We start from the raw sequence: 11459 nt of genomic DNA on the forward strand, positions 1-11459 counted from the left end.
ATTTTACTGTGCATTGTTTCCCACAGAACAAAACACTTTCAACAATAAGAACAAGATTTTTTTTCCGTTCTCCAGTTTCTTTTGCTTTGTTGCAGTATCTGTTAGCACATCAATAGAGTTTTTTTTCCACATGGATATCAGCCAAAGTACTGGCTACCTCCAAACTGTGTTTGTGATACAGACACTTTTGATGTTCTGAACATTGCTCGATAGCATCCTTCCAGTTGTGGAATTTCACACTAAGGATTGCTTTCCAGATCAATCACTATGATCTGGAGCAAAATGTCCACAAAAATTAGAAGTACTTCTTTCCTAAAATTCGGAATATGCAAGCCACTTCCAGGGGAAAGCCATTTAAACTAAAATCGTAAATTTCTCTTTCCTTTTGATGGAAAAAGCAAACCGGATTTGGTTCCCAGATATTATTTAACACATCCAGTTTTTTCCATTAGAAAAGTATTTTCCAATATCATAAGTGTGTGGTTCACTGGAACTTGAAGGTGGATGCTTCCAGAATCAGAACAATACACTTATCACTTCTTCTTCTTCATTGGCACTACAGCCCTTGTAGTCTAGCCTTGGCCTCCCTTAGTATTTTAACCCATTCCTGTCTATCCATTGCTTTCTGTTTACCTCTAGAGCTCTACACCATCAGTTTCTGTTGCGCCTACCTTCAGGTTTTGAATTTAAAATCTTTCTGGGAATTCGACTGACTTCCATCCTCATGACATGCCTAACCATTGTAGTTTATGAGCTACAATATCTGGAGACTTATATTGAGTTTTTAACTCTGCATTGCACCTAATTCTCCAGGGACCATTTTCATATATAGGACCATAAATCTTTCTTAAAATTGTTCTTTCCCATGCCATCAGTTGTTGGTTCATATTCTTAGTTAGCGCCCATGTTTCGCTATCATGAAGCACAATTGGTCTATGACTGTTTTATATAATGCAACTTTTGCTTTTTTACTTATACATCTAATACTTAGTAATTTATTAAGAGCTCTCAAACATCTATCTCCAGCTACAATTTTATGTCGCATATCAGCATCTGCAGTATTTTCTGGGGTAATTAAAACTCCTAAATATTTAAAAGCGTCAGCTTCATTATAATAGTGTCCATTTATTAAAACATTATTGGCTCGTCCACTTGATCATTTCTTCATATATTTAGTCTTCTTTGTTGATTACTAACCCCATTTATGCTGCAGCTGTTTGCAACTACATTTAGCACTCCCAGTGGTCTGCTGATAATCACAATGTCATCAGTGTAAACCATGCACTGTCTTGTCCTGTGAAATATGGCGTCTTTGAAATTCACATTTACATTCCTAATAATTTCCTCCATGCCAATATTGAATAAAATTGCAGATAAAAAGTTCCCTTGTCTCACTCCATTCTCAGTTATGAATTTATCAGAATCTTCACATTCTTATATGTTTTATGGAGTGTGATGTTAGGTAATTTTATTAGTATATTAGGAATGCCAAATTCTCCTATTGCTTCCAATATTTAGATCGATTCATGCTGTCAAAAGCCTGCTTGAAATCTATAAAGAATTGATGTAATTGGATATTGTATTCATTTGACTTTTCTAAGCATAGTTTGATTGTGAAGGCATGATCACTTGTACTTCGTCCTTGTTTAAAACCGCACTGATATTTGCCTAAGAATTCATCAGTATAGGTTTTAAGATACTTAGTTAAAATATTTGTAAAAATATTGTATGTAACACTCAACGGTAATATTCCTCTAATATTGTTACAGTCCAATTTACTATCTTTTGTGTATGGGACATATCAATGCTGTTCTCTGTTCATCAGGAATTTCTTCTTTGTTTCAAATTGCTATTATATATACTGTATATAATTCCATAAATGCCTGCCTCCTTTCTTTATCAGCTCTGCTGTATTCAAATATTCTCCAATTGCTCTATTGTCTTTCATTATATAAAAAAACTTCAGTTTACTTGGTTCTTGCAATTGCACTTCTGGGCCAAAATACATTGTCTCAGTATTAAATGATACCCATCCTTAGCAGAATTAAAATATTCAGTCTATCTTTTCAGAACTTCGGCTGTTTCACCAATCAAATTCCCATCCTTATTCCGACACCATGTCATTTTTGATTGGAAGCCTCCCTTGAAGTTTCGGATATTCTCAAAACATTTTCTTGTATCATTTCTATTATATCTATCTTGTGTTTTTTGCAGTTTATTTTCCGCATGTTCTTTTTTCTTTCTACGTATGAATGCCTTTGCCTTTCTTCTTGCCTCCTTAAATTCTTCAACGTTGTTTCTAGTATCCCGCTCAATAATTTTGACCCTCAGTTTATTCTTTACTTTCAAAGCCTCCTGACATTCTTCATCATACCAACCATTTCTCTTCTGAGGTTGTATATATCAATATTTCCTCTGCTTCTAAATGAATACTTCGTTTAATTTTCTTCAACACTATCATCTCTTTAGTACTGTTTGTTATACTCATTTCACGTTTAAGCTTCTCACTATCCCAACCTGATATTTGTCAGCTGTTCGATACTTAATGATCAGAGTCGCAATCAGCACCACGATATGATCTCACATCTGTAATGCCAGTAGCGTGTCTAGCATCAATCAAGACATGGTCTGGCAATATCAAGTTATTTTATGAATACTTTTGTGTGGGAAATTTACACTACTTATTACCACATTTTTGCTTACAGCAAAATCAACTAATCTTAATCCATTGTTGTTTTAACATCATGCAAACTGTGTAGACCTATTTTATAGATTATTATATCTCTCGCCACCTTTGCATTCATATCGCCCCTAATTATTTTTATATAATGTGCCTTCTGGTAAATTGTATCCAATTTATAATCAAAAGAATTTTTCTCATTCTCATCCTTGCCTTCGGTAGGTGCATGAGCACTAATGTGTTGTATTATTTTTCATTCTCAACACACACAAATGATCATCCACTGGGTCAAGGTTCAATATAAGTTGTTGTGAAATATAAAACAGTACCATCTTGATGTTACAGTATTTCCTGTTGTTGATGGTTCAATATAACATACAGTATAGTCTTCACAATCAAACATATCCTTTCCTTTCCAACGTATCTCCTGCAGTCTTCAGCTCATGGATTGTGTTTCTGAGAGTGGCAGGTCTGTAAAGACTTCTCACATTTCAAGTTGCTATACACAAATCATGACCTTTTTCGAATTCCATGGTCTTTCCTTAAGACAGTCCGGGTATTTCCTTTGGGATTCTCAACATGTTAATGTTTTCCTGATATGGAATTGTTAGTCTCACGACCCAAACACCAACCTGGAGGACCAGGGGCTTCATTTTGGAGGCCCAACTTCAAGGATGTTGCCTTCACCACAGCTTAAGAGCTCATCACAGTAGGCCTGCCTGACTGAGGCCTATGGATGCAACCGTTGACATATTCAAGGTTCATCTGCCGCCACCCCAAGTGTAAATCCCACAGCCGATTCACACCTGCCTTATTCCGGGTTACCCCCAAGCAGCCCTGCCAGAACCCCCATCGCTCGTTAGTTCGCCGAAGGGATTGGTTACCACAACCTTGAACGGGTTACTCAGCTTAATAGAGTTCACCACAAAAAGGGTTGAACAGGAGACGCTAAGTGATCTCTCTTGATGAGATCGTGTGTTACGCATCACCATTCCTTTGACTCCACTCATCACTTCTAGATGATTCAAAAGGCACGTCAAAATTATTGGGTGATGTCGATGTACATTCAGTACCAATTGAGTTTTCACAGTGGGATGTGAAACTAGTTCCAGGAAAAACATTCATGGCAACATCGATATGCTGTGAAGAAACTTTGCCAATGTGAAATTTTCACTAACCTCGCGACTTTTTGCAGAAAAATTGTAAAATTGAGCTTTGCGTTCACTTATACATATCAAAGAACCCGGAACGATAATGTGAAATTTATAATAAAAATATCAACTGCCAAATGCACAAAACATTAAACGGACATTTCACAATAAAGTGAGAACTGAAACTAACGAACGGGTGAATGCCGCTCTTGAAGTGAGTTTAATGTCGACAATGCATAATATTTAACATCTGCACTGCAGAACTGTCAAAACATTTTCAATTTGTTTCACAAAAAGTTAAATTTCATATTGTGTCAGCTTTATTTTATTACTAGGTCGGTAATAGGTGGTAGATCCCTCTATAAAGATAATATTCTTTATTTTGAAAGGGTGGGAAAACTGTGCTTTATGTCGATGTAGATTTTGTTACTACTCTAACATTGAAAAATTAGAGAAGGGAAAATGATATGGATAAAAATATTCAAATCGAAATATTTCATTTTTTAAAGGTCAAGGGTGGGTTAAAATCCGGTAACCTCCCATTGAGTACATCCTGAATATATCTTTAATGCAAATATAAAACTAAGAAACGGAAAAATAAAGTTTGTTAGATAGAATGTAACATGTCATAATATGCGTCAACAGTCCAGGTTAATTTTGTTTTGAATTTGTGTTTTGATGGCAAATTCAGATACGAAATGTCGACAGTTGAAGGATCATCGCCAAGACTTGATGTGCGTGTTATTATGAAATAGCGTCTGGTGGTGGTTTGGAATGCAGTACACTCTTAAAAAATTAATGTTGACCAGTTAATAAGTTTCCATTAGCCCTATATCGACTAAACAGATGAAATGCTAGTTGTACTGCCATATTAGTATCCAAACTGGGAGAGGCGAAATCTCATTGCAGAAATTTGTGTTGAGGAACTAACACGTGATTAAGTTTATTTTGTGATGAAAGTAGTTCTTTATAAATTGGAATATGTATGCATTGCTTGTGGTACTGGAGTGGGAGTAATTCATGCTTTCCCCATTTATGAAAATGCCTTATCATCACTTGATTGTGGCACTGCCAATTATGATTTTTTCGAACAAAATATGAAAAATATATATTTATTGAAGAGAGTAAGATACATAATAAGTAGAACTTGGAAAAAGAGGCTACAAATAATAACTTTAACAGTGTCTTTATTAATTCCTTAAATTTTGAAAAGTTTAGAAGATTATATTCTTTTTCCTCATGGCAAGCATTTGGGTTAGTGTATGAACATGCTATTATTGTCGAATCTTTGGCGCACAGTGTTGTCCTTGTTGCACGATTTCAAATGTTATTCAACACACCAGTGTGATGATTGTGATTATTATGGTGCAGTAGTGGATTAGCAGCAGGTGAAAAGGGGCATCCTGTGCAAACGTACCTCTTTACACCAGGAATTCTATATGGACCCTCCAGGGTTCGAACAGGTGTTAGCAGCATGCAGAGCTGACGTCCAGCAGTTTGATCTAATATCAATATCTACTAACGTGAGCGAAAACCTCAGATGATTTTGAAAATGTTGTCATTTTACGACAAAGCACTTTATCAGTGACAATGTTTGCCTTTCTTTAGTAATGGTCGTAACTTCCTTGATTACAGCACTTTGAATACTGATGGGGATGAAACGCCACAGGAGAAGTCCACGAGAACTGATAATTGTGTGTCAGACAATCCTGTCGGAGAAAGCTCACGTGCACTCCACATTAATCAGTTTCCAAAAAGGAAGATCAACATGGAGTTACAGACTGACGAAGGTGGCTTAAAGACTCTCGACAGCCACAAAATAAATTTGCGCACCCACAGCGCCGAAAAGAGGTTCAAATGCGATACGTGTGGAAGATATTTCTCACAGTCGGGACATCTCAATGTTCATCTACGCATTCACACGGGCGAGAAGCCTTTCAACTGCGACGTATGTGGGAAATGCTTCCTACAATCGGGATCGCTCACATTGCATGCTCGGACGCATACTGGTGAGAAGCCGTTCAAATGCGACGTGTGTGGGAAATGCTTCGCGCAGTCTGGAGCGCTCAGAGTCCATTCTCGTACTCATTCAGGCGAAAAGCCGTTCAAATGTGATTTGTGTGGGAAATGTTTTCGAGCGTCGGGAGCTCTGACGTTGCATTCGCGTACGCATTCTGGTGAAAAGCCATTTAAATGTAATGCTTGTGGGAAATGTTTTTTACATTCGGGAGCTCTCACTGTTCACTCACGTACGCAGTGTGGCGACAAGACATTTAATTGTTCTGCTTGTGGAAAATGTTTCGCACACTTGGAAATGTTAACAATTCATTCACGTTCGCATACGGGCGAGAAGCCATTCGAATGTTCTGTGTGTGGAAAATGTTTCGCACATCCCGAAACATTCAAAACACATTTACGTGCACACTCGAGTGGTAATAAGTTCAAATGCGAAGAATGTGGGAAATGTTTCAGTAGATCAAAAGCGCTAAAAATCCATTCTCGTACGCATACTGGCGAGAAGCCTTTCAAATGCGATGTTTGTGGGAAATGCTTCTCACGCTCGGATGCTCTCAAAGTTCATGCTCGTACTCACACTGGCGAAAAGCCGTACAGTTGCGATGTTTGTGGCAAGAGTTTTCAACGACTTGGTTACCTCGCAGTGCATGCACGGACCCATTCAGGCGAGAAGCCATTCAAGTGCGATGTGTGCGGGAAATATTTTGCACAGTCGGGAGCTCTGACAGAGCACGTAAGGACGCATTCCGGCGAGAAGGCGTTCAAATGCAAAGTGTGTGGCAAAAGTTTCCTGCATTCTAGGGCCGTTAGAGTCCATGCACGCACTCATTCTGGCGAGAAGCCATTCAAATGTTCTGCATGTGGCAAATGTTTCACACGATCGGATTCGCTCACAATTCATTCACGTTCGCATACGGGCGAGAAACCATTGAAATGTTCTTCTTGTGGCAAATGTTTTTCACATCCCGGGACATTTAGAACACATTTATATACTCATTCCAGTGATACTGAATTCAAATGAGATGAATGTGGGAAATGATTATCGGGAACAGCATCTTTCATTTAACATGTGCCAGAGATATTCTACTGCAATGACTACGAAGTTTTTCCATATTGAAGACCTGGTTATGAGCGAGGACTGGAATCTTTTCAAAGTTCTACCGTTTGTTTCTCAGAATGTCGTTATATTATGAAATATAAGTAAAAATCGCTTAATTTTTTTCTTGAAGTTTTATATTGTCTTCTTCTCATTTGTGCTTCTTTACAGTGAAAGCCATGTTGCTCGCCATTATGTGAAGCATTGAAAATACAAGGAGACCAAGTCATATTGTAGCAGGTCTGAATAATACGATGCTGTCATGTACCTGATACAAAACAATGTGTGATTTCAACAAATCATAGCTTAAGCTTTCTTCTTAAAACATTCATGTTGCTATACAGTTTGCTTCTATAAGAAAAGTGGACTTGGTCTTGTATGATGTAACACTGGATAAATGCAATAAGAACAATTCGAGATATTTTGTTTAAAACAAGAAATAGGTTCAGTAAGTATATATTTAGTATTACAGATTTATTTGGCACGTTTTTGTTTTTAATTTGTAAAATTAGTTCAAATTGACATGATTAAGTTCTGGATAGTAAATGAGTAATACTACTACTACTACTACTACTAATAATAATAATAATAATAATAACCGAAACTACCTGTATAATAAAGGCAAATGCAGCAAGTTTGGGTTCCTAATTTGTTTAAACAGCATCCATATTGTATCTTTTCTTGTCAATAACTCTCCCTCTCTCATATATTACTAACATGAAGGAATTCATCCCAGAATGGTTCTAGAATGTAGTTATTATCTGTCTTAATGCCTTGAAAGAGCTGTAACAGGTGTTCCGATTCACTTTTTTAAAAGGAATGTCCCACTGTATGCTGTCTTTGGCACGACCCTCTCGTTTCTGTAGGTCAAGAAAACATGACATGTTGCAGCTTCATTACAAGTGTATTGGTACTCCATTTCCTGAGGGTTTTCTTTTCTGTAAGTGATGGTCCTTATTTCTAATCATTTTACAACTGTCCCATAAGTATTTCGTTTTCACAAAAATTCTGGAAGTTCTCCTATGATTTGAAGTCGTCATGACGTTCGAACAACAAACTTGGGATTAATTTTCTTTGCATGCCTCACAATATTACATAAAAGATTATAAGACGAGGTGACATTCAGTGGTCTTTCAGAGTTGCTATCAACATATATATTAACGCAATCGTATGCTTGTCTTATGTCCAAAAACAGTGCTTCTAAATATTCATATTTGTAAAATGCTAACTGAACATCTGTTATTAGAGTAGCTAAGTTTTGAATTGAACCTTCTCTTCTGAAACCATATTCATCTTTTGGCCATAGACCCTTGAATTCTAAATTATGTATTTTTGTATTTTGTCAGTTAGTATGGTTTCTAATGTTTTTCATACGCATGATGTGGGTCTATAATTGTTAATGTTAGAATGATCTTTATTTGGGTTTGCAATAGAGATCAGCTTGATTATTTGCCAGTTGAACGGTGTTGAGCCTTGGTAGCTCGATTGATTGTTAAAACACACGTGGATTGTAGATTGATTGTTAAAACACACGAGGACTGTAGATTTCATGTTTTATTGTTTGTCGGCCTTTTGCTGCAACAGCATACTTCCATGACACACACGCTAACATATGAAGCAGAATTGCCAACTTTGAAGTCCCAAACATACCACCCACCTTAAATGTATAACATTTAACACAAATAAAACACAAATTACACTGAAAGTACTGACGGCCTTTGAAAACACTGCAAAACTAACATAAATTAACATTTGGCAACAAACATAATTTACTGATAGGCCGTTTGAATGTTCCATCTTTGGTTCGAATAAATGCTACTCTAATTAATCCATCCTTTCCTGGAATCACTTCTTGAATCACGGCTAGCTTCCACTGCATAGGCAGCAGGTTGTCTTCCTTCAGCAGCCCTATCCTACAGTACAGTGCTACAGTAACTGAATTCAATTTAATGTTAGCGATTAATTGCTAACATATTTTCCTTGGATCCTTTTTTTTTATGACACGGGCCTCACAGCTCTACTCTTCTCCGAGAGGAAGCCATGCTGAAGGTATTATTGGCTCTTAGCATCATGGCCCTCACCCAGGTTTGAATCTGCGGAGCTCTGATTTAATGACCAGCTAAACTCCACTAGACAATTCTAAAATATCTGGTTCATAAGCTGCAGAACATGTATGTTGTGGACTTTCAATTTTTTAACAATGTCCCCCATGGCAACAGAATGAAATACATCTTACAGCTCGACTTTGAGTTTGCTTAATGTCAAATTACTTCTAGTATGCTCATTTCTCATTAATAATAATAATAATAATAATAATAATAATAATCTGGAGAAGCTCTTATCATCTAGTCTGCTGTCCAAAAATCTGAAAGTTAGAATTTATAAAACAGTTATATTACCGGTTCTTCTGTATGGCTGTGAAACTTGGACTGTCACTCTGAGAGAGGAACATAGGTTAAGGGTGTTTGAGAATAAGGTGCTTAGGAAAATATTTGGGGCTAAGCGGGTTGAAGTTACAGGAGAATGGAGAAAGTTACACAACACAGAACTGCACGCATTGTATTGTTCACCTGACATAATTAGGAACATTAAATCCAGACGTTTGAGATGGGCAGGGCATGTAGCACGTATGGGCGAATCCAGAAATGCATATAGTGTGTTAGTTGGGAGACCAGAGGGAAAAAGACCTTTACGGAGGCCGAGACGTAGATGGGAGGATAATATTGAAATGGATTTGAGGGAGGTGGGGTATGATGATAGAGACTGGATTAATCTTGCACAGGATAGGGACCGCTGGTGGGCTTATGTGAGGGCGGCAATGAACCTTCGGGTTCCTTAAAAGCCATTTGTGAGTAAGTAAGTAAGTAAATAATCATAATCATATGCCTTCGATTGTGGTTCTGGCTGATGTACATTAAATTAGGTGTATCGAAATTTCTTTTTTTTTTTAAATGGTGGTGGCCAGTGCGAAAAAGTTGCGAGTTGTGGCAGAAAGACTGCAGGAGAAAGATAATTAAATTCAATCAATATCTTGTGTCTCCGCATCAATGCTGAAGATTCGAATTTGTAACGCATTTTTGTAAAAATTATTATAACGATAGTCTGCATACCTATACAGCTACCAGCCACCGGCGTGGCTCAGTCGGTTAAGGCGCTTGCCTGCCAGTCTGAAGTTGCGCTCGGGCGCGGGTTCGATTCCTGCTTGGGCTGATTACCTGGTTGGGTTTTTTTCCGAGGTTTCCCCAACCGTAAGGTGAATGCCAGGTAATCTACGGCGAATCCTCGGCCTCATCTCGCCAAATACAATTGCGCTATCACCAATTCCATCGACGCTAAATAACCTTGTAGTTGATATAGCGTCGTTAAATAAAAAAAATTAAAAAATATATACAGCTACCCTCCATCAATCAGATCTTTAAAAGTTAGCAAAGAAAAGAAGCATCTGGCACCAGTATGTTCTTATCGAGTGAGAGCAGCAAGGGATGCTGGCAGTCAGGGTAGCGTCTACCCAGCAGTCGTATTTGGTAAGCTACGCTGGCCAGGTTTGTATTGCTGTTGTTCCTGTGAAATCGTGTATCATATCAGTGGTTTAGTGGTACATGCAATAGTTCTTATGCATCGTGTTGTCATGAGTGGAAAAAATAGTTCTGTACTCGCCGTACCTACTGCTGAGAGTCCTTTGGTATACCAGGACCGATAAGAGAGTCGCAACTTCCAACCTATAAGCATGTGATGACACATTTTCTTCGGATCAGAGAGTTGAAGACAAACGAACTAGGTGGAAAAAACCTTTCAGTAAAAGACATCGCTAATGCTACTGCCAACAAACTTATCGAGGTTTGGAAAACTTCAAGCCTTCCTACTATCAGCAAGCGTATAGTAGTGGAAATGATAAAATTGTATCATAGTAAATATCAAATTATTCTGAAATCGCACAAACAAAGTGGGCCAACCTCAAGGGCGCATGAGTAGGCTTTTATTAATAAAGGTCGAAAATTGTTTGATATTATGCACTTTTAAGTGCCTGGACCCCGACAGACTGTGTGAATGTGAGTTAAGTAGGAAAGTTCCATCGATAGAACTATCCTTTCTAATGGACCAGATAAATGAACGAAATGTGATGATTGATAATATCTACATTGTGACGACCAAGACACTATTTAAGAGTGAATATTAATTTGTCTTCTCCATGCAAATGAACTTCCACTCCGTCATCTAATGAAACATTTCACTGTTATCACTACAGGTCCAGGAACACGTTCTGGACCTATTGGAGAAGAGTTACTCCATTGTGAGACAAAATCAGTGGCGAATTTCAAAGCTCTTGAAGTATCCTGGATCAAAAAAATTAACGTGGAACGGATCTCCGATCTTAGTACTGACCAGGAGTATCTAATGGAGCTCTGTCATTTTGGCCATTGTCTGATAGAGCTTGAAAGGAAGAAACCAGAGCCAGTTGTCCAATCTCGACAGCTTACAACTGCTTGTAGGATTCTCCGCTTGTATGTGAGCCGTA

At 37.8% G+C, this 11459-nt stretch overlaps 1 protein-coding gene across 6 annotated transcripts in view; it reads left to right on the top strand.

Moving 5' to 3' along the window:
- Positions 1–7552, top strand: part of LOC138692940 (zinc finger protein ZFP2-like) — a 47073-nt gene extending 39521 nt beyond the window's left edge. For 2 of the 6 annotated variants that reach the window (XM_069816340.1, XM_069816339.1), the window contains exon 5: positions 5467–7550. In XM_069816340.1, coding sequence (XP_069672441.1) covers positions 5467–6868 — 1402 coding nt within the window. In that variant the 3' untranslated portion in view covers positions 6869–7550. Of the gene's footprint in view, positions 1–5202; positions 5355–5466 lie in introns of all 6 variants that reach the window. The other 4 variants (XM_069816342.1, XM_069816338.1, XM_069816344.1 and 1 more) reach the window with 4 other exon arrangements.
- Positions 7553–11459: the final 3907 nt, after the last annotated feature.

This window comes from Periplaneta americana, chromosome 17 (genome assembly GCF_040183065.1).
Source record: "Periplaneta americana isolate PAMFEO1 chromosome 17, P.americana_PAMFEO1_priV1, whole genome shotgun sequence".
Lineage (NCBI taxonomy): Eukaryota > Metazoa > Arthropoda > Insecta > Blattodea > Blattidae > Periplaneta > Periplaneta americana.